General features: G+C 48.2%; 1 protein-coding gene across 7 annotated transcripts; it reads left to right on the top strand.

The window, feature by feature from the left end:
* The first annotated feature begins 385 nt into the window (after nt 1–385).
* On the top strand, nt 386–18,730 carry PIGR (polymeric immunoglobulin receptor). 7 transcript variants are annotated; one of them, XM_027613279.2, is made up of 13 exons: nt 402–542; nt 630–806; nt 6,261–6,353; nt 7,702–7,797; nt 8,550–8,894; nt 10,272–10,925; nt 12,200–12,532; nt 13,105–13,422; nt 14,307–14,472; nt 14,842–14,963; nt 16,065–16,196; nt 16,322–16,380; nt 17,440–18,730. In XM_027613279.2, exons 4-13 carry the CDS (start codon nt 7,755–7,757, stop codon nt 17,533–17,535), a joined length of 2,268 nt encoding a protein of 755 aa, XP_027469080.1. In that variant the 5' UTR covers nt 402–542; nt 630–806; nt 6,261–6,353; nt 7,702–7,754; the 3' UTR covers nt 17,536–18,730. The 7 variants fall into 7 exon arrangements, with proteins under 7 accessions (XP_027469079.1, XP_027469080.1, XP_027469078.1 ...); XM_027613277.2 differs by lacking the exon at nt 6,261–6,353 and adding an exon at nt 1,860–1,956; XM_027613281.2 differs by lacking the exon at nt 630–806 and adding an exon at nt 1,860–1,956 and having other exon boundaries at nt 405–542.
* The last annotated feature ends 4,234 nt before the right edge of the window (nt 18,731–22,964 follow it).

The following is a 22,964-nucleotide window of genomic DNA, read 5'->3' as shown; positions in this document are numbered from 1 at the left end:
AGCGTGAGCCGTTCCTGCCACCTGTGCTCCATCAAATGCATATGAACCTCATACCATACCTGGACCAGGGTTTTACGTCTAATATCTGTTATACCCTCAACCTGTAGGTTTGGGATTACTAGCCCTATTTGTCAGATGAAAAGAAATATAAAGATGACTTGCCTAGGATCTTGCAGCTAGAAAAAGGCAGAGTTGGCTCTTCATGCTTGTACTCTGTCTCTCATCCTGCTGCTGTAATGATGGAGGGTTCCCTGGTAACAGTCTCCCCAAGGTCAAGGGGAGCAAATGGAACCAGTCAGAAAAGCTGAAAGGAAAGGAAAGCAAGGGATCTGTGAGAGTCACGTGCCCCTGGCTGGCCGCCAGGCCTATGGGAAAGTGTCCCTTTAAGAGCCCAGGTGTGGGTCAAGCACTGCACACAGTTTCAGTTTTGGCAGCACCATCCAGTGTCCTGCTGGCAACTTTTGGAAAGCCCCAGGCTGTGGACCAGCCAGCAGGCTGTGCCCCCGAATCTGAGTTGCCGGGAGAGAAGAAAGTGGCTTAAAGTAAGTGTGGCTGCTCTGGGAGCTGCAACGGGATGCCATCTGGGAAGGGCCTGGGATGGTGGCTCAGGCAACCTTCTATATTCACAGCTCCCAGCCTGCAGACGGTGGGGTGAGGAGGACAAGGGCCACAGCCTGCGAGGCTGCGTATGTGGTCGGGGAGCAGAGGTCCATGGCCCAGAGAGATGAGCAAGGGTGCACGTGTGTGTGGAAACCCCCACCCCTTTTCTGTGAAATATCAGCCGGTGGGAAGAAGGAATGTCTGTGGTCAGCATATGTACTTTTTCTATAAGTTCGTCCCCTGAATTCCCGACTAACTCCTCCATAGTTTAACTGTGTGACCTTAGGCAAGTCATCTCATGGCTCTCTGAGCCTCCGTTTCTTAATCTGTATAATGGGGATCCAAATAATACCTATCACTCAGGTATGTGGGGTTCAAATGAGAAAATAGGTGTGAAGTTGCTTTGTAACCTCCAGAGGAACATGAAGATCGTTTGGTGAGTCTCAATTTCGTTCAGTTACTCAAGGAGTTAACTGAATACCAGACAGACCTGGGTAAGATAATGCATAGCAAGTCCTCTAGTCTTGGAAGCTTTCCACTTCTGGCTTTCTGGTGAGGGCACCTACAGCCCCTTTTCAGGGCTTCAGAGAGGCTCTGGGATCCTTTCCTGTTTGAACCTAGTTTTGATCCAGTTGATTCCTGCCGTGCAGAGGCATAATATGTGTGATCTTATCACCCTGCCCTCACTAAGGTGGGGAAAATGAGGTCCTCCCCGGGTGAGTAAGTAGGGCAGAGCCCCCTCCCAGGCACAGACAGCATTCTGAGTCCTGATGCTCCCCCTGGCTCTGCAGCCAGGAGGCCCCCTTCCCTCCATGCTCTCCCTTTGCCCATCCTGACAGCATCGCTAGCCAGCCACGGGACCCTCGTCCATAAGCACAGCGGCTGCACAAGCTCCATTCCTGGGCCCCCAGCTCCGTTTGCGCAACTGTCCCAGGCCTGGGGCCAGCCGACCTGCTGGTGGCTTTGCACCAAAGCCTCCACCACTGCTCTCCCCCTTCACTAGGGGGATTACAGTTTCCTGAACATCTCGGGTGGGGAATACACCCGTTCATGGGTTAGGGTAGAAGGCAGTTATCTGCCCCCACCCCCGCCCAGAGCCAGCTCTGGAAGTCTTCATCCAACCATGCTTCTCCTTGGCCTTGGATGTAGTGATGTAGCAGAAAGAACAGGGCAGCAGAAGTCAGGAGAGCCACTAGCTCTCTGGTCATTAGCTGTCTCTTAGCGCCTCTAGAACCTCTGTGGCTTTATTTTATCAATAGTGTGAAGACAGCAAATTCCATGTCGTGAATTCACTTACCCTGGGCTTTCACAGCATCATCGCATTCCCGCCTGAACTAAATCTAGGAAGTAGGCAAGGTAGGTATCATAATCCCATCTATAGGTGAGGAAATGACTCCTCCGTGAGTTCCTGTGAGTGGTATAAAGTCACCCAGCAAGTGTGAACGATGACATTTTGGTACAGCCATTTTGACAAGGTCATGGGGACCTTTCGACATCGCCTAAAAAACAAACTACCCAACTTAAAAAAAAGGTAACTTTATCCATGCTTGTGCTCGGCAGGGGCCCTCCTCAACTGTGTCTTGCCCTCTGTCTGGGTGGGCTGTGGCTGGGATCCCAAAGTCCCTGGCATTGACCATGTAGAAAGAAGCTTTGGAGGCAATGTGTCCAGTTACAGGAATCAAACATAATATGCCTTACACATGGTATGGGCTACATAAATAGCAGCTATTATTATTTTTCAGGAAGAAATTTCTCTGTTGGCACCTACCTGTGGGTTCAGGTGTCTCTTTACAGGAACTATCTTTCCTGTGAAAAGTGAAGAGGAGGAAACTGGAGTAACTTCTCTAAGAGTGGCTTTCCTGCTCCCTCCTCTACTGACCGCTTCCTCGCCATTTCAAGACCCACCTAGTACAGCGTAGCCTCTGCTCTTGGTCCTGAGTACCTGAATTTGAATCCCATAGCAGTCACTTACCAGCTTTGTAACCCTGGGCAGATTTCTTATTCCTCTGTGCCTCAATTGTCTCATCAGTGAAATGAGTTTGCCCATTTTATTCTCTCTTAGGGTGGCTGCGAAGATTAAGTGAGGTAAACACATGCAAAGCACTTGAAAATAATTCCATATGTGCTAGCTATAATTATGTCTCCCACTTCCAACCTACTCTTTTCTTCCAGACCATGCTGGTCTAATCTGAGTAGCTCACCCCCAGTCCTCAAAGGATGCCCAGTAAACAGACTTCTATTCTCCTCTCACTATAGGACAGGAAAAAGAGAAGACTGTGCTCATTTTAGAAAGGAGATGGGAAAGGAACTAACATTTTTTAAGCCGCCAACATACTAAGGACTTTACATACGTTGTTTCATTTAATCGTTTATAGCAATTCTCTATACTAGGTACAATTGACGACTTGAGGCTCAAAGAGTTTAAATATCCTGCCCCCAAATGACACAGCCCCCAAGTGAGAGACCTGATAACCAAGCGGTGGAGCCCACACTCTGTGCCACTCTCCAAGTGCACGGCAACCATGAAAGTCAAGTGCACAGAACCCCACTCCCTTGTGCTTAAGAGTGATTGTAACCTCCTACATTGGAAGGGCACTTTATACTATTTAAGTACTTCCATATGCATACCCCATTTCCCCCTCCATAGTCCCCATCCCACAGAAGCCCTTCTCTCTAGAAGACTCAGGGACTATGATGCCCATTTTACAGATGAAGTTGTTGAGCCAGTGTATTTTGCCCAAGTGATAGAGCTCTTCTGCTAGCCTGTAGCAGAGAAGGACTCAGGACCTCTGGGTTCTCTTCCATCCTCTGGGCTCCTCTTCATGCAACTGTCCCTGGCATGCCCAAAACCGAGAAGGCATTTGGCAAAGTGAAAGGAATCAGCCCTGACTTTGCCCTTCCCACAGAGAGGGTAGAGATAGAACCATTTCCAATCCCATTTGACTTTGCTGAGCAGCTGGTCCTTGCCAGATGCTCTCATGCAAGCCCCTCTGGGCTGTAGAGACTGATCTCAGTTGGCCTCTGCCTTCCAGGAGCGAGCCATTTGGTTGAGTGGACGAGATAAGTATCTACATATCAAGGTAGAATGGGATGGAATCAATAACAAGGTTCTAAGTTTTTGCAGAAAGGTCATCTGGAAATCCACGAAGCTTATTCCCAGAGCTTCATGGAGCTGGTATTTCAAATGCATACTTTCTACTTAAATTTTGCATTAATGCAGGCCATTTTTGACAGGGATAGGATTAGAAAGTCTTGGATCTTTTTAAGTCATGCATTCTTCAGACCCCTTGACTGTTCTTTCTCCATCTTCTTGCCCTCTAGAATTCTTAATCCCTTGCTCCAACATTGCCTTTACTTGGAGACTCTCCCACACTCCAGGACTTACATAAATTACATAAACCCTCCTAAGCTTCCACTTGTCATTTCAAGTCTGCGGCCCTTCCAAACCACACAGCCTGCTCTCCCTCCCTTAGTGATAATGCAATTTCCAGGATCACTCTAGTACGTGCTCTGCTCCTGTGGACTCGGGCGGTGCCTTTCTCTCAGGAGAAAGCCCCGACCCCAGCCAGGCAAGTTGCTTCCCACTCCTCTGAGCTCCAAACTTCTTTCTCCTCCAAGTTCACACTCACAGGAAGATGTCAGAAACTGCCAACTTGGCTTCAAGTCCCCGTAGTGCGTGCTCTCTGTCCTCTCTGAAGCCCCTGGGGCTGTGAGGCCCTGACCGACCCTCTGCTAGGTACCAAACATATGACGAGCTTAGAGGGGCTAAAGGCCACATGGTTCACCAGCAGCCATGCTAGGACCTGGTCCAGGAGATCCCTCTCCCTCTGAATAAAAAAGGAAACTATAGATTCGATGGACAAAGGTTTGGATTCCACCCTAGTAGAGCTGAAGTTCAGTCACTCTAACCGAAGGGGAGCCAGGTGGATAAATTTTATAAGGTGATAAACTCTATTCTCCAGCACAGCCTAAACCTGTCCCAATCCTCAATTGTGTGGACATGCTGTGAATGTGTCAGAGACAGTAACTTGGTAACATGAGAGTGATTTAGAATATCCCAGCCTAGCTGGAAAAAAGAACAAGTCCTGTTTTAAGGACAAGAAAAAGTGCCTTCATGCATGTTATCTTAGCCTATGTAGATTCCAAAAAGACAGGTTCCTCTGCTCTTCTAAGGAGTGATAATAAGGTAGTGCTCTGATTCTGCTGTGGATTCTTGGGGCCAAGAATTTCTCTAACCTTTAGCTCTCTCATCTACAACATGAAGATAATTATATCTACCTCTCCGGGTTGCTGTGATGATGGATGAAGTCATGTAAGAAAAGCATTTAGCAAAGCATCTGGTGCCCTGGTAGGTGCCCAATAAATATTATGTTCTTTCCTTAAGCAAATTGTTTAAACCAGCTCCAACCACCATGGACTGGGTCCTCCCTGAGACCTGAATTTCCCAGGTTTGGGAGAAAAGTCTGGTTTTGAGAGGAAAGATCTCTATTGATTTTCAAAGCCCAGCGTTCTTTCAGCTGCTAGCAGAGAAATTGTGCTTCAAGTTTAGCTTTGGACAAAGAAGATTTCCTGCTTCCGAGAGTGGTGGTGCTCTTGCCCTCCCACCATCTCCCTTGTGATTAGAGTCTGTGCTCCTCACCAAGGTCACTCCCTACCAGGTTTGCCTTCCAGCTGTGCACGCCTGATGCTCTCATTCCTGGCCCGAGGCTGTGCCAAGGCTAACAGGTCCATGTGCATGTCTTCTCCCCAGGTGGACACTCACGGCCATGTAAGCATGTCACAAATGAGAGGAAGCCTGAGCCAGAAGTTGGGACCCCCACTTGGGAAAAGCAGGCATCTGCTTCTCTGTAACCCAGAGCAAATCACTTTTATCAATCCCGAGGAGGCACCCATTCCTGTCACACAGAAATATTAGGGAGCTTGTCTATCTAAAGGTGAGAATAGGAACCAGAACTGCTGGCTTGGTTCTTAAAAGCATGTGGCATTTTGTCCCTGCCCCCAAGGCCCAATTTACCCAGGGTAATTTCCTTGGGACTCTGCAGCCAGCCCATCCCAAGTCTTCCGGAGGAGACAGACTTCCCAGCCTTCTGATGCCTAGTCCCACCTGGAAGTCTCTCTCATGGTGACCCGTAGTGACCACTCAGGTGGTTCCTCTAGCCAGCATCTCCTAACTGCATCCAGTTTGGGGCTGATGTTGGCATTTGGCTAAGAACCTACCCCAGAAGTTAATCATTGGCCTGGTGTGAATGGTCTGGGGCAATTAACTGGAATCAAGAGAACCTCAAGCTGCCACCGAACACCCATATCTGTCCTCCCCTTTCCTAACCCACTTCCCTTACTCTTCCAAAGAACTGAAGAAACAGAATACCTTTATCTGCACAAGGAAATGAAAAGGTTCCTTGCTGGGGAATTCCCCCCGCCCCCCACCCCGGAAAAGAAATAACCAAGATAAACAGCTCTATTGCCTTTGGCTCAAGCTAATGAAGGGAGTCTCTGGGAGCAGAAACAGGGGCCAAGGTGGTTAAGAGGAGCCTGGGAGATCCCTCTCTGGTCTCCCTAGTGCTTAGAGCTTCCTTATCTTTATAGGTGCTCATTACTGCCTTGTGCTTATTGACATGGTTTTCTCCCTTAACGCTCTCATTGTCAAATCCACTCCAAAGGTTAAAGCCTACAGAAGTTCGTGGGAAAGTGGGGCTCCTCTGTCCACCTCTTTCATCCTCTGGGCTGCAGTTTGGATCTTAAGGACAGCAGTGGTAAGGCTGAGCCCTGGGACCCTCAAACTTCAACACCCCCCACCCCACCCCAGCCTAGGACTATATCCACAGGTGTGACAAGGTTTACCAGCAGCGGACCCTCCAAGGGACCTTATTTTAGATTCTCCAGCTTCCTCTGCCCTGAATCATAAGGCAGGATAATAAGTCACAATACCTACATTTTATTTTATTTTTTTAAAGATTTTATTTATTTGACAGAGAGAGACACAGCGAGAGAGGGAACACAAGCAAGGGGGAGTGGGAGAGGGAGAAGCAGGTTTCCCGCGGAGCAGGGAGCCCGATGTGGGGCTCGATCCCAGGGTCCTGAGACCATGACCTGAACCAAAGGCAGACGCTTAACGACTGAGCCACCCAGGCACCCCGTCACAATACCTGCATTTTAAACCCTGACCCCATAACCAAGTCTCTGGGAAATCTTGGGCCTATCACTCAGCATCTCAAGATCTTGATTTTCTTAACCATAAGATGGTTGTAATTATATCCACTTTGTCTTAGTTAAAGGGAAGTTATAAAGCTCCAGTAAAGCATAAATGACAATGCTTTGCTAAGCAGTGACAAGAATGAGCGCAGGGCTAAGCCTGCGGCTGGGTGTGAGGTGTGACCCAGTGCATTGGGAGAAGGCAAAGAGCTTGGACTGTGGAGTCAGACAAGTTTGGGTTCCAGTCTTGCCCATCTCCCGCACCTCACCCTGCTCACCGAGACACTTCATTCCTATATGACCTTGAAGAAAGCACTTAGCTTTAAGCTTTTGTTTATTCCTATGTAAAATGTGGGGAAGAACAACCACTTCAGAGGGGGATATTAAGTTTAAATAATACATGTACATTATTTAACACAGTGCCTGGAAGGAGATCATGGTAAGAGATTATCATTGTGACATTTACAACTTTAATCCTTATCAGACCTTCTCTATGGGTCTCAGTTTGCTCATATGAACAAACCATAAAGTATGCCAGGGATATAGGGAGGGCAGCTGAAACAGAGATGGGGCCACTTGTTGGTATAACCCGTCATCCAGTAAGCTGTTCCTGAGATCTTACAGACCATGCCGCCCAGAGGGGACACAGGAAAAATGGCACCCGTGTCCTTACCCCAAGGAATGTGCAGCTTAGTTGAGAAGACAAATATCTACTTACAACTATTAAGGAATAAAAAGCACTGTGAAATAGTGGGACTTTGAACTATAATGGGAAAGGTGGAGCCATTCATTCTTTCAACAGACTTTTTGTCAGTTACTGGAGCTACAAAACCAAACAGGTGGTACAGGAACTCTAAGGCCAGCTAGCCTTGGAAAACACAAAGCTTCATCCTTTCTATTGTCTTTCAGCCTCCTGCAAAGAAGTTGGCCTGGGTGGAACAGCCCCTCGAGAGCTACTAGCGATGGGGCTCCTCTTCCTCACCTACCTGCTGGCTGTCTTTCCAGGTGCGTCTGTCAGGACCCAGCCCACCCCTCCAGGACCCAGTTCCTTGGGAACACTGAAATCAGGCCTATCCCCAGGGATGCCACTCTCAAAACTTGCACTGCCTCAAGGAGGAGTCACAAAGATGATGCTGAAAGGTCACATCTGAAAAAAAAACAAAACAAAACATGGTGACCTAGTGTTGGGGGTCAGGAACAGGAATGGCAATTCCTCTTTTCAAGACCAGGAGTCTGGTTAAAGGTCTTCACCAGGAAGAAAAAAAAAAAAAGACCTTGACCTCAAACCAGACATCCCTATGAGTTGCTATGGGGTTTTGGGGAAATGACTTATCCTTCCTGGCTCTCAATATTTTTATCTGGAAAAAAAACAAACAAAAGAATCTACAAAGAGTTTTTAAAAATATAAGAAAATACTAGATAACAAATGCAATGGTGTAGCACTCCACAAAGTGACTTTTTTTTAATGGACAAGGATATCATGAAATAAGTTTGACGTTCCATTGTCCTTAAAATGGTGATCTTTAATGAGTCACAGTTAGAATGTAATAATGATTAATCAATCATTTTACCCAATCGCAGCAAATCATGCAGCATTGTCCAGCAGCAATTGTCCCGCTGTAGTACATAACAAATAATCCACAGAAGGCACATGTGTCAGGCGCAAGATTTCATCTCCTCGGGGGAGGCCCTCGGGATCCTTTCAGCAGGCTTTACCTGCCAGGGCCTCCGAAAACCTCTGTCTTTTGTCCCCACAGTGGTCTCCATGAAGAGTCCCATATTCGGTCCCCAGGAAGTGAGCAGTGTGGAAGGTGGCTCAACATCCATCACATGCTACTATCCAGACTCCTCCGTCAACCGGCATACCCGGAAGTACTGGTGCCGGCAGGATGCCAAGGGCCGCTGCACGACACTCATCTCTTCGGAGGGCTACGTCTCCAAGGATTATGAGGGCAGAGCCAACCTCACCAACTTCCCAGAGAACAACACATTTGTGGTGAACATTGGCCGTCTCACCCAGGCTGACTCTGGGCGCTACAAGTGTGGTCTGGGCATTAGTAGCCGAGGCCTGTCCTTTGATGTGAGCCTGGTGGTCAGCCGTGGTAAGAATCCAGGCTCCCTGGGCTCCTTTGGGAAAGTGAGAGGGACTCATCACAGCTGTCATGGGAGGGCCTGAGGAAGAATTTCCTGAGAGGGAAGAGTGTTTGGGCATGGGGTGGGGAAGGCTGTGAGTTCTCTTTCCAGAGGCAAGGACTTTTCATAATAGAATGTGGAAGTGAGACAGATGGGACCCCCTTGGGGGTGGTGGGCACTCTTTCTAGGTCTTCAGGGCCTATGACATTTGAAGGTTTTACTAAGGCAGTAGCTTAGAAGAGCATCAGGAGGAGGAGTTCTCTCACTGTGTGTGTGTTGCTGGTGAGGAGAGAAGTCTTTGAGCTGAGAGAGACAGAAAAGGCAAGGAGAGATTTATAGGGACCCTTAAATCCCTTCAGATCAAGACCTTAAGGTCACCAGAAGGCTTCTTTCAAAATGCATTTTTGACCTGGGATCCATTAGTCCTCAACATAAATGAAATGATCAGTTCTTGCCCCAAGACCAGGGCCCTGGAAGAGTAGGCCACTGAATAAGCCTGTTCTAGTTAAGAGAAGAGAAAAATAGGAAAGATCTTTCTGACAAGGGTTCAACAACAAAGGGCATTTCAGTTAATCAAAGGAAATTAAGAGAGAAAGAGGTCTTCAGGGAGGAAAACCGGAGGGGTTCTCAAAGATATGTCTCAAAAACATTCCCTTGGGATATGCCTGGGTGCTATCTATGGACTGAATAAAGAGTTCATTTGGGTGGTCATGGAGAGTCAGAAAAGGGAAGAACTTTAAGAGCGGAGGAGAACTTGGAGTTGACCCTATACGGGATGTCTGAAAGAACACTGGCAACATTGGGTATACAGCCTCTGATTAAACACTTGAAATGGCAGAAATTTGTTGCTTTACAAAGCAGGTCCTTCCATATTTGGACTGTTGTAAATTTTAGAAACTTCTATCACAATGCACTGAAATCCATCACCCTATACTTATATTCATTCTGCTTATTTCGACACACATTAATTTGGGTGCCTACTATGTGTAGGCCTCGTGCTAGGCACAACATGGGGGGTCAAACATGTGTAAAGCATGTCTTTGCTCTCAAGGGACTTCCAGGCTGTGGGGAACATAATTAACTCTAGGCAAGATCAGATATAATAAGAGATACAGATGTAAGTGTCAAGAGAGCAGAGGAGGAAGAGATTAGTGCCGGCTGGGGGAGAGCTTCACGGAGGAGACAGCAGTAAGACTGGTCCTTGGAAGACATATTCTGACAGTGTCCTTTTTGGAAGGAGGGCAATGAAGGTGATAGGCACAGCCAGACCCTCACTGGGAATACTGAACATCCCTCTGTTGCAAGAAAGTGAAATCACAACTTGCCACCTGCCCATTATCCTGCAGGTCCTGGGCTCCAAAACGACACTAAAGTCTACGTTGCTGACTTGGGCGGAAGAGTGACCATGAATTGCCCCTTCAAGCTTGAGAATTCTGAGAAGAAGAAGTCTGTGTGCAAGAAGGAAGGCCAGAACTGTGTTCTAGTCATTGACTCCACAGAGAATGTGAACCCCAACTATAAGGACAGGGCAGAGATCGTTATTCAGGATACCATCCAATCAGAATTCAGTTTCATTATCACGCGACTCCAGCTCAGCGATGCTGGGATGTACATCTGCCAGATCGGGGATGATTCCAGTGGTGAGAAGAGCAACATGGACCTCCAAGTGCTGAAGCCTGAGCCTGAACTGCTTTATGGAGATCTGAGGGGCTCTGTGACCTTTGATTGTGCCCTGGGCGCCGAGGTGAAAGATACAGCCAAATTTCTGTGCCGGATAAGCAATGGGAAAGACTGTGATGTGGTCATCAACACCCTGGGGAAGAAGGCTCAGGCTTTTGAGGGCAGAATCCTGCTCACTCCCATGAATAAGGGCTTCTTCAGTGTGCATATCACCAACCTGAGGAAAGAGGATTCAGGGTACTACCTGTGTGGAGCCGACTCTGATGGCCAGCCTCAGAAAGGCTGGCCCATCCAGGCCTGGCAACTCTTTGTCAATGAAGGTGAGACCTGAGATGGGGAGGGGAAGAGGTGTGTCAGCCCAGCAGGTGGGTGACTGGCTCATACCCTACGAGCCTATCCAATATCCATCAGTCAGTCAGCGTCATCTGCTCCCCATCGAGCCCTGAGCTGCCTGCTATGTGGGCAGCTGGACAGGAGAGCTAGAAAACACAGCCTCAGCCTTGTGTTATCTACTAATTCTTCTCTGTCAAAGGCCTTTTGATGGCTGTCCCTGTTTAATAAGAAGGAGAGTGAAGCTCCTCATTGAGGCAAGACCCGCAGATTGTTTGGGTCTCAGAGAGCCATGGTGAAGACTTAGCATGGAATCCCAGTGCCATGGCGGGGCTTGCAAGGGCCATCTGTCCCTTCTCCCTGTCTTTCAAGCAGGATGGCACTTCATCCCTCATACTGAAATGGGAGAAATGTTGACTTATCTTGGTGTCAGCACTCTCCCAGGAAAACAATGCCCCAGCCTCTAACTTTCCCCCTCAACATCTCGTAGGGTTATTTGTTATTCTGCCATCTGGCCTACTCAACTCTAGTTTGGCAAGTCAGCAAGGTGATGAAATCATTAAATCCCCGCCCCCCCCCAACCTGGGAGCACCCTGCAGAGAGTTACCCTCATGAGAAACAGCAAACCAGTACTTGCAGTTCAATGTCACCTGTGACGTTTCCTTAAGGGGCTCACATTCCCTGCGCATCACTTTTATATCCCGCTCAGTCCTCACCACATTCCTTAGCATCTTCAGTCGTCCAGTGTTCCCAGTGGACGTCAGCTTTAGTTTTTTGGAGAATGGCCATCTTTTTTTTTTTTTTCCTGAGATGGCCCTCAGAGTTGTCAACAAGTAAACCTTCTGTGCTACATAGTTCATATTTTAAATCATACCATCTATACCAAATATATTTTCTTAATTTGGAGAAAAACTATCTGGCCATTTTTATGAGATGAGCTAATAAATAGACAAAAACTTTTTATAGAGAGATTTTATAAGAAGCCCAAGGAGAAGAACTGATAGTGTCTCCTTAAACTCCTTCCATTCTCTGCCCAGAATAAGATGTGGAAAGGAAACAAGATGCCCAGACTAGCGGTGAGGGTCACTGGAGTCTGGTTGGACGTCTCCAGCTACAGGCTCTGTGACATTAGGAAAGTCTTTCTCATTCTCTAAGGGGAATGAGGTAAATAGTCTAAACCTCACTCTCTGCCCTAGCTGAGACCATGGGTAAGAGGTTGCCCAGACCATGTTGCTGAAGTTCCATTCCATCTCTGTACTTCTAGAGACCATAATTCCCAAGAGTCCCTCTGTGGTGAAAGGTGTGGTTGGTGGCTCTGTGGCAGTGTTCTGCCCCTACAACCCTAAGGAAGCAAACAGCCTAAAGTACTGGTGTCGCTGGGAAGACACTCAAAATGGACACTGCCAACCACTGGTGGAGAGTGACAGGCTGGTTAAGGAGCAGTACAAAGGGAGGCTCACACTGCACGAAGAGCCAGGCAATGGCACCTACACGGTAATACTCAACCAGCTCACCACCGAGGATGCTGGCTTCTACTGGTGTGTGACCAATGGTGATCATCGCTGGAGGTCCATGGTGGAGCTCAAGATTGTCGAAGGTAAGAGCTGAACTGGGACAAGAGGGAGGGGAGGCAGCCCCAGGACCCATCAGTCAGCAGTGACATCCCCCTCAGGCCCTCTTCCTCTTATCTCATCCCATGCTGATGGGACAAACCTCAGGAGAGAGCCGACCTACCGAGACATCATGTTTTCATAACTGTAACAAGCACCCTTTCGTGTGCATACCCCACACTCTCCAAACTACCACGTGTAGCACCTTTTATTATCAAGAATATTGGCCTCTTTTACAGTATATATGCCATCAGCTGAAGTAGAGTGCAGCTCTTTGTATTGCATCTAGAAGAGAAGAGAAGATCAAGGAAAGCAAACTGAGGTCAATGTGTAAGAGTCTATGTTTTATGATAGACTAGATTAATGCAGGAGGATCATCAATAATAATTATTACATAGGCATGTAATTACATTCTTTATGTATTCAGTATAATGTATTTACTTATAATGCTATCCAGAGAGGAAATGCGCCATGGATAAAGGTCCCCACCACAGTCACTTCCCCGCAGTATCACCAATGTCAACTTCTGTGCCCATCTCTCCCTCCCTCCCTGCTCTAGGAGAACCAGGCCTCAAGGCACCCAAGAATGCCACTGCTTGGGTGGGAAAGACCTTCAATCTCTCCTGCCAATTCCCATGCAAATACTACTCCTATGAGAAATACTGGTGCAAGTGGAGTAACAAAGGTTGCAAAACTCTGCCCAGCCAAGGGTCCAGCCAGGCCGTCGTGAACTGTGACCAGAAGAGCCAGATCATTTCCATGACCCTGAACCCAGTCTCCAAGGCGGATGAAGGCTGGTACTGGTGCGGGGTGAAGAATGGCCTCCGATACGGAGAGACCACAGCTGTCTATGTGGCAGTCGAGGAGAGGGTAAAAGGTAAGTCTCTGAGGTCTATGTCCCCCGGGGACACCAGAGAAGGATCCTGCATACCAGCTCCTCCATCAGAGGTGGCCCCCAGGTTTGGCTCTAAGAGACTGGAGGCAGGGGAGATTTAGCCTCTATCTAGTCTCATTGAGCCCTCTACAAGGAACATCTGAAATAAACATGCAAACCGGAAAAAAAAAAAAAAAGTGAGTTTGCCATATAACCATAGCTTCAAGACAAGTCCTATAGTTGCCCCTTCAGGCTATTTTGAAGCCCTTTCTGTAAGTGAGATCTTCTACATAGTGAAATTTCAAAATCACTATCCCATGCAATATACTCTGCCAAAGCCTGCTCTCAAAAGAGGGCCAGATATCTTCATGTATAAGATCTGATAAAGAAAATTAAGGCAAATTCTTCTAGCTTGTTTGCATTTTAAGTCTCTCTTTAAAATGTCACAGGAAGTGTTTTATCCCTAGTAAGGGTATTATTAGTCCCTTTAGAAATCCTACTGTGCCATGGTCCCACTTGGTCTGGTTCACTGAGGGACCCATTGCCAAGCTACCACCAGGGCGCAGCATGATTGCACCCAGCCCTTCGGTCAGGAGACCTGGGGCAGGGTTTCAAAAGCTGAGAAAAATCCCCCTATCTCCAAATGATGCGTCAGCCCCTATGCAGAGCTGGATCTATGCCATGGAGCCTTGTAGGTGGAAATGAATTTGGTATGAACGGGACAGAGATCATCTATTCCTAGTGTTATCCTGGACTGTCCTCCAACAGCCTTGAGATCTCACCCTGACCCTATGATTGCTAATGAAGTCCCACTCTTCTAATTCCCTAATCTCAAGGGGTGAAAACATAGAAAGAACAATAATCCAGACCCACTTGTCTTTCTCCAGGGTCCCAAGATGTCAGCCAAGTGGATGCTGCTCCTGCTGAAGAGTCAAGTGTCAGGGAGGTTGAGAGCAAAGTTGTTCAGAATCCCAGGCTTTTTGTGGCTGACAATCCAGTGAAGGATACCGGAGACCCCGCAGATGGGAGCAGAGCATCCGCAGACACCAGCAGGTGAGGGAAAATATCCCAGAGGACAAGGACCTGAGCTTGGGCGGTGGGGAGCCCAGAGGAAAGCCCGTCCTCCTCTCGCTAGTGGGGCAGCCCTCACTGCCTTGGCTTGTGCTCAGGAGGGGCCAGTGGCGCTCTCGGCCCTTCTCCTGCGGCTGGGGTGGTGTCCACCATTCAGTTCAATTTCCCAGGCCTGGGATGCAGAAACGGCCCAGTCTTTGCCTTTGCCATGTCTGGGAAGTCTCCTCAGAAGAGTAGAGCTAGGGGCCTGTATCAAGAAGAGGGAAAGAAAGAACTAATAGGAGCCAGCCTGCTGGCACATCCTGGGGCCCCAGGCTTCCCTTCCAGTGACTAACTCAGTCCTTCTTCCAGCTCTGAGGGACCAAGTGGGAGCTCCAATGTGCTTGTCTCCACCCTGGTGCCCCTGGGCCTGGTGCTGGCAGTGGGGGCCGTGGTCGTGGCAGTGCTTAGAGCACGGCACAGGAAGAATGTTGGTGAGTGCCTGGGATGCCCCTGCCCCCCCAACCCTGAGCCCTTGGACCTCAGTGGGGGGCTTAGCTGCCCTTAGTGTGGGGTTGCCATGGTCCCTTCTCTTTCATAGGCTCTTTGAGAAAGGGTTCTGGGAAACCCAAAACTCATATTAAGTGCTCCTGTCTCTGGAAGGCCACCTGTGATGGCTCAGGGTCCACGTCCAGAGGCAGGACTGCCTGGACGAGGAGCTCAGGATGCAAGCCTACTTTGAGAACTGGCTGGCTGTGTGACTTTGGGTGTCCCCATTTCATGCCTCAGGTTCCTCAGGGCTCAAGGCTGGGATAATAATAAACGCCTCACAGGGCTGATGTGAGAAGAGAATGAGGCGCTGTGCCTTGAAAGGTCAGAGGTTGTTGGGGCGCCTGGGTGGCACAGTCGGTTGAGCATCTGACTCTTGGTTTTGGCTCAGGTCATGATCTCAGGGTCGTGAGATTGAGCCCCGTATCGGGCTCTGCTCTCAGTGGGGAATCGGCTTCTCTCCCTCTCTCTCCCTCTCCCTGTGTCCCTTCCCCTGCTCTCTCTCTCTCTGTCAAATAAATAAATCAAAAGAAAGAAAGAAGAAAGAAAGAAAGAAAGAAAGAAAGAAAGAAAGAAAGAACGAGAGAGAGAGAGAGAGAGAAAGAAAGAAAGAAAGAAAGAAAGAAAGAAAGAAAGAAAGAAAGAAAGAAAGAAAGAAAGAAAGAAAGAAAGAAAGAAAGAAAGAAAGAAAGAAAGAAAGAAAGAAGAAAGAAAGAAAGAAAGAAAGAAAGAAAGAAAGAAAGAAAGAAAGAAAGAAAGAAAGAAAGAAAGAAAAAGAAAGAAAGAAAGAAAGAGAGAGAGAGAGAAAGAGAAAGAAAGAAAAGAAAAGAAAAGAAAGAAATCAGGGGTTGTTGAGTATTGATTCCCTGCAAGAAGGGACAGGAAAGGAGACTCTGATCATTTCCATTCTGCTCTGGGTCAGAGTCAGAGATGAGCGACATGCCATGCTGCCCCCTCCAGCTCTCCTGAGGGGTTCCCTCAGAGGCAGCATGTCCTGCTTGCATGTGTCCTCTGTCCCTACACCAACTCGCCTTTCTCCTGGACAGACCGGATTTCGATTAGAAGCTACAGGACAGACATTAGCATGTCAGACTTTGAGAACTCCAGAGATTTTGGTGCCAATGACAACATGGGAGTCTCGCCAGTCACTCAGGAGACAACTCTCGGAGGAAAAGATGGTATGTCCCTCACTCAAGGGAATGCCCAATGCCCCTGGGAGAGCAAGAATTAGACCTGCCTCTGCCTCTGGGGTGGGAATATAAGGCCAGTGAAGGCTAATCCCCCCATCTTGCTCCTCCCACAGAGTGCAGCACCACCACCGAGAACACCGTGGAGACTGAGGAACCCAAGAAGGCAAAACGGGTAAGAGTGAGGAGGGAGAGGGAGGCCTCACTCGTGTGACAGGAAGTGCAGCACGAGGGACTGCAGTTAAACCTCAGGAGAAACCACCTCGGTGTGGGAGCTGATGTCAGAATAGGGAAGTAATGAAAATAGTATTCAGAACTTTTTGAGGGCAAGGTGTGTTTTACTGGTTGTGGCGTTGATGTGGCTGAGGCAGAGGCAGGAGGTAAGCTGAGAACATGCCAGAGGGAGGGAGGCCGAGAGATGAGAAGGAAGTGCATAAAAGCTGCAGACACAGTGTGGGAAAGGTCAAATGTCAAATGCCAGTGATTAGGTGGATCCTTTTCCTGGGCTGTGGAACCTGTGGACATCAGGCCACCCAGCCTCCCCGGAGAGTTGGCTCAGGACCAGCCTTCTGCTTGGGTCTGAAAGACATTTGCTGACAGTGGGCACTTTGGTAGTCACCAGAAGCCAATCCCCACCCCAACCAAGTGCCACATTGCTTACAATCCTACCAGAGGTGACTCCTGACTCTGCGTCACATATTACCCTTCTCCCATGCCCTGTGCCTCCTTAAGCCAGGGTTTTAATGCTTGCTATCCTATCTACTCTCCCCGGAAGCAGCAGAGACCCCGAATCTGGAACAAGTAGGGGAGGAAGCTTGTTCTGGAGACGGCCTTCCCCTCTAGCTCTGTGTCGTGGCTGAGCTCCATCTCTGAGCAGGTAGCGAAAGAAAAATGTGAACCACTGTGCCTGACACCAGTCTAGACCACCTTGCCCTTGGACTGTGTGGGCAGCTCTTCCGGGGACGGGCCCAAGCAACAGAGCTGGTTCCACTCCACCTGTCAGAAGGCGGTAGTGAGACAGAGGGAGATATTTTTAGAAACTGCAACTTTCCGCTTCTCAAAATTAGTCCTTGGTGAGAGCATGGGGAGCTAGAATAAGAGCAGCAGGTCAACACAGGCTTGGGTTGCTTAGGCCAAGATTATGAATTCAGGATATTAGTGCCTACCCTCCCTCCACCCCCCACCCGCTGAGCCAGTGCCCCAAACACTGATTCCTGTCGTATTGCCCCCTTAGTCCTCCAAGGAGGAAGCCGACATGGCCTACACCGCCTTCTTGCTCCAGACCAACAACATGGCTGCCGAAGTCCAGGAGGGCCCTGGGGAAGCCTAGGTGCCAGGCGCTCTCTCCTCTCCCACCACTCATGACAATCGCCTTCAGAATCATATTGATCCTCAGGGGACCTCAGCTCCAGGGGGCTTTACTGCGTGCACTCACACCCCACTTTCCTACCTGTGCTCAGAGGGTTTATTGGTCCCTCCTCGGTGGTATCCAAGCCCGGCCTAACTGTTCCTGGTGGGGTTGAGGGGCCAAGAGGTGTTCTGTCTGCAGCTTATTTTAATGAGAGAGCCCAACATGTAGAAGGAGAATTAAAATCTTGGAGGCACCTCTCAGAAAGAAGAGAGATCACGTGGGTGGGAAGATAATTTCAGAAAGAAGGCTTTTCCACACCCTTCTAATGGGACCCTCACTGGGGTTCTCCCCTCCACTCCACCCTTCCTTCTCTGCATCCCTCCCTTACATCTCCTCTTCTTTCCTTCATTGAAAATACGTATTTGGATACTCACTAGCACCAAGGCATTCTTCTAGACACAGACAGAGAGGCTGCAGACCCAGCCAGCAGCCTTTTTGTAAACATCCCTCAATCCTTGGAAGCTGCAGCTCCTCTCGGTATAGTTACACTCGCCAAGACCTGAAATCCTCATCAGGGACACTTACCTCCACCCACAGTGGGAGAAATCATAAACTGTCTGGAGTCCTAGGGCCTGAGGGATCATGTAACATGGGCATATATACAAGGAATCATAAACACACATGCTAACCATTTCGCAGGAGAGAAAATTGAGGTCCTGAGAGGCAAAGAGGTTTGCTCAAGGGTACCACGTAGCATAAACTAGTGTCAAGATGAGGGGTGGCCAGGAATCTCTCTATAAAAGCCCCTGCACTCCTGATGGAGGCAGAGTTCTAGAATAAGGAGGAGGAGGAAGAAGAGAAAAACATAATGGGGACCGGTCTTTCACAAGTCCCACCTCAGGGAAGAGGACTCTTTCCCTTTCTGTCACTCAGAGGGACACAAGGGGATAAAAGAGTGGTCAAACACTGGTAAGCCATTTACTTGAAGAGTTCCCAACCAAAGGGAAGTAAAGATGGTGTTTGATGATGCCAGGGAGGGGCTGATCTCCAAAGAGCTAAGGTTTAAGGTCATTTTCCCTCTGAGCTCTACTTCAACCAGCACCTACCAGCTGACACTCGCTTACAAATCAAAAATGTGACTTCATTAATAATTAAAGACCGTGATTGCCACCAACGAGGCTCAGACTGCATTTGTACCCATACCTTCTGTTTCCCAGACAGCCCTTTCAGAGTGTTTTGCTTTGGTCCCACTCTCAGGTACTCCAGGCTGTGGGCCCAAGCCAAAGTACCCCCGCCCCCACCTCCAATGCTGGGCTGAGAGGGGGCTAGCAGACTGCCTACAAGTGAGACCAAGGTGATCTTCAGTAAAAGAATAGTTAGAGGTCTACACCAATGGTCAAGATCCCAAAGCTCTCTGTTACAGAACATAATTAGGACTATTTGTAATGGAATAAACTGAAAGCAAGTATAACTGCAATCCTCTTTGGCATTAAAAAAAAATCTTGGTTATGCATCCTTGGAATACTTGACCTTGAATCTCATACCTTCCTGGGGCATCCTCCCAGATGGAGAGGCTATTAATCAAAAATCAAGTAAGGAAATGAGTAAACTCCCTCCATAGAAATATCAACCAGAAGCTCATTAAATGATAACTTAGCTTTTAGAATAGTTGACCCAAAGTGTCCTGGGGGACAGCAATTAGATAAAGGACCTCCTTGTCTGCCAAGGCCATTTCAAGGTTCTGGCACTAAACCTTGTCATGGCCTATAAGCCCCCAGCCCACGCCAGACTCATCCTCGCGGCCTCTGTCTATGAGAGTTCTCTCTGGGAGAAAGTTCTTCCCAGGTTTCTATCCTGCCTGATATGGGGCAGAACCTTTGCTTCCATATGGACCTTGAACATACAGCTTCCGTTACTTCGTGCTTCTAAGTCTGCCCCTGACAAGACTTAGATTTCAGTCCTCCTTGATCTCCCCTCCTGCTTTACCAACTGCAGTGTCCAGGCTTGATTCCCAGACCATGAACTAGGTCAGAGCCTTGGGCTTCACCCTGGTCCAGAGAGGTGGTCATCAGGAATGTTTATTTCCCTGTTCTCTGTAATGGGGATGCATATCTAGCTTCTTCTGGAATGATGGCCCATCATTCCAGAAGAACCCAAACTACAAGATCCATCACAACCTGTCACTGTTTTCCCCCTGGAAGCTGATCCCTGACCTCCAAAGCATTATTTGTAGGTCAGAAGGATTAAGATGCAGCTTCTATATTAATGCCAATAACCCACAAGCCAATCCTGACCTCAGACAGCCTGTCTTGGTCCCTAGAATCAAAGGCCAAGAAATGCCACTAAACAATTGCCATAGACAACCTTACATTATTCTTAATTGATATTATAAATAAGTGATACCAGGTATAATAATGTACTACCCAAAGTCCACCTTAAATCTTTATATGAGTAAGGAAGCTGGGCTGTAGCTGAAATGGGATATCTAATAAGTTAAAGACTCACCAGTTTGGGGGAGTATATTAATTTCCTAGGGCCACTGTAACAAAAGTACCATAAACTGCGTGGCTTAAAATAACCATAATTTAGTCTCTCACCATTCTGGAGGTTTGAAGTCTGAAATCAAGATGTCCACAGGGTTGGTTCCTTGGGGAGGCTGTGAGGGGGAATCTCTGAGGGGGTTGTGCCTCTCCCCTCGCTGCCAGGGGCTGCCAGTAATCCTCGGTGGTCTCTGGCTCATAGCTGCACCACTCCAACCTCTGCGCTATCCCCCCTTGACCTTCTCCCGCTGTGTCTCTCTGTCTTCACATGGCCTTCCTACAAGGACACTTACCATTGGATTTAGGGTCCACCCAGATCCAGTGTGGCCTCATCTTAATGAATTCCATACAGCAAAGTGCTCGTTTCTAAATAAGGTCATATTCTGAGGTTTCAGGTGGACATAAATTTTGGAGGGACACTAGTCAGCCCAGTACTGGGGAGTAACAATCAACTGTGGGGTTAATGATAAACCAAATAGCAATGATCAGTGTCCAGCAGTCACTCAGAGAACTACTTAAATATTTCCAATGACAAAAGAATCTTGTCAAGTCCTTGAATTATCTTGATTTTTTTCTTTTAAACAATCTATTATGTAATAACGATTACATATTACTAAGGCCCAATAGTAGCTGAGAATCTGCTTATAGCAGTTGATTTTGGTGTGTAAAGATATATATCTATATTTATATCATCTATTCTCTATCTATCTATCATTTATAGATATACAGTTTGTCCAAGACTTTCCCAAGAGTCAGGACAGAACATTTCTCCTAAGAACAGTAGACCCCAGAGAGGAGCTGACTGTGGTAAGGTCTTGAAGCTGGTCCCCAAGGCAGAGAAACAAGGACTGTCCCCCTGACCCCACAAGCTTCTCTGAAATGATGAACTCTACCAGGGAGTCTATACAATAAAAATAATAAGAGATCACCTCAGAAAGACCACATATCTAAGTAGACAGGGGGTACACCATGAGAGGAGATGTAAAACTGAGACTGATGGCCCCCAGTTGGCCAGGGAGCTGAAACAGGAGGGGAAGGAAGATGGTCTTGTAAGACTCCAGGAGTTTCATGGGCTTGGTAAGCCCCTCCTAACTCTGATAAAGAAATGGGCAGCCAATCCAACCTCTCTAGAGTCAAAGTGTGTGGAGGTGAATACTCTAAATTCCAGATTTTTGCTCATAAGCTATATTAAAATTCGTGAAAAATTCTACGTATTCGGGTTCTAATCTTAGAATGCCAATAAAAGTATAGCCCTATTCAGGTAAGACGTCTTACCATTTCTTGTAGCAGAAAGCCACGAGTAGGCTTATAGTAAAGGTTGACCTTCCCAAAGCCCCGTTCCTGTGGAGTGGCTCACTCCAGGATAGGCAAGCCTGTGGCCCAAGTTCTTAGAAAGTCGGAACCTCAGGATACCTGAGCCAGGTATCTCTACCTGAAGTGGGCTCCCCAGTGAGTCCAGCAGGTGGGGGGATTCTCATGGTCTGTCTTTGGGGAGAGCAGTGCTGGGTCATGGGGAGGGCCACCTAGGATCTTAGCTCTTGGTCTGGAAAGGCCCAGGAGATGGCTGTTTGGAGACGGGTGACATGGGAGGTCAAAGTAGGGTGATGGATGCTATAACCAAGCACAACCCATAAGGACTTCCACCTTAATGGCAAAGGCTAATCTCCACTGCCCTTATATTATATTCCAGGCATCTTGCTAAATCCTTTGTAATGCTTACCTCGGGCAATCCTCAAAATCACCTTATGAGAAATATCTCTCTTATCACATCTGTAATTTAGGGAGGATAATATAAACCTAAGTTATTATGGGGACTAAGTGAATTTTCCCGAAGACTTAGAGCAGTTCCCGGTGTACTTGGTATTATTTATTCTGTCCACCTGCCTGTCATGAGACTCAGAATTTTTTCCTGGGGTTCATCCCTCTGGTCAAGCACTGGCGCCAGAGGATGTTAGGCCATGGAGTCCCCTGCACATCAAGTGGGCTTCAGCTTCTCACCCTTGCTCCCAGGAGTGGGAGCTCCAGGACACTGCGCTGCCCTTAGAGGCAGAAAGGAGAGAGAAAATGTAGATGGGGAAAACAAGAGAGGGAGAAGAGCATGAAGACAGTAAACTTCTCCCACTTTGAGTTTAGCCAGGGTTCGGCCTTCCCCCGCGACCCTGGGGCAACATCTGGAAGTAGAGACCTGATGGCCCAGGTCTGGGAGCTTTGATTTCTCAGGCTCCAAACATTCCCTTCCTGCCCGGCCGTCGTGAGACACCTAGTTCTTGCTCTTAACAACCCCAACGTGATGTCTCTAAGGGTTTTATCTGGGCCACACATGATGTGAAAATCTCTCATCCCACACATGCCCAGGCCTTGGGCCCCAGCACAGCACATCCAACCTGCATCTTCCTAGACACATACATTCACACAGGCAGCATGTTCACACCCACCCACCACACACCCTGCACTCATTTGCACACTCACAGCCATATGCCACACATTCACACATCACATCACACACATTCACACACTCAGCCACACATCACATAATCGCACCTCACATGCCACACACATCCTACACTCACACACTAACATGTCACACATGACACGTTCCCGTGCCATTCCTCACACTGTCCCACATGGCGCGTACTTCACACACAGTCACGCATCACAGTCATCTATCACTCATCACTCATACGCTGCACACCCACATTTACACACTCACCACCACTCACACACTACACATTCACACACACACACTCTCATGCCCACTGTCACACACACATGTCACATTCACTCATTTATTCTCTCTCTCGCCAAGCCAGTCCCAGGCGTTGAGCCCAGCAAATGGCCGAGCCCCAGAGTGGGACAGCTGTGGGGAAT

This window comes from Zalophus californianus, chromosome 10 (assembly GCF_009762305.2).
Source record: "Zalophus californianus isolate mZalCal1 chromosome 10, mZalCal1.pri.v2, whole genome shotgun sequence".
Taxonomy (NCBI): Eukaryota; Metazoa; Chordata; class Mammalia; order Carnivora; family Otariidae; genus Zalophus; species Zalophus californianus.
This window is presented reverse-complemented; position numbering and strand designations above follow the sequence as displayed.

What these genes read in the sequence shown, in the direction of transcription:
- PIGR (XM_027613275.2), top strand. Translation starts at nt 689, where the DNA reads ATGTGGTCGGGGAGCAGAGGTCCATGGCCCAGAGAGATGAGCAAGGGT. An exon ending in GCATCCGCAGACACCAGCAG is followed by an intron (nt 14,473 to 14,841) that starts GTGAGGGAAAAT and finishes TCCTTCTTCCAG; the next exon opens with CTCTGAGGGACCAAGTGGGA. An exon ending in AACCCAAGAAGGCAAAACGG is followed by an intron (nt 16,381 to 17,439) that starts GTAAGAGTGAGG and finishes TTGCCCCCTTAG; the next exon opens with TCCTCCAAGGAGGAAGCCGA.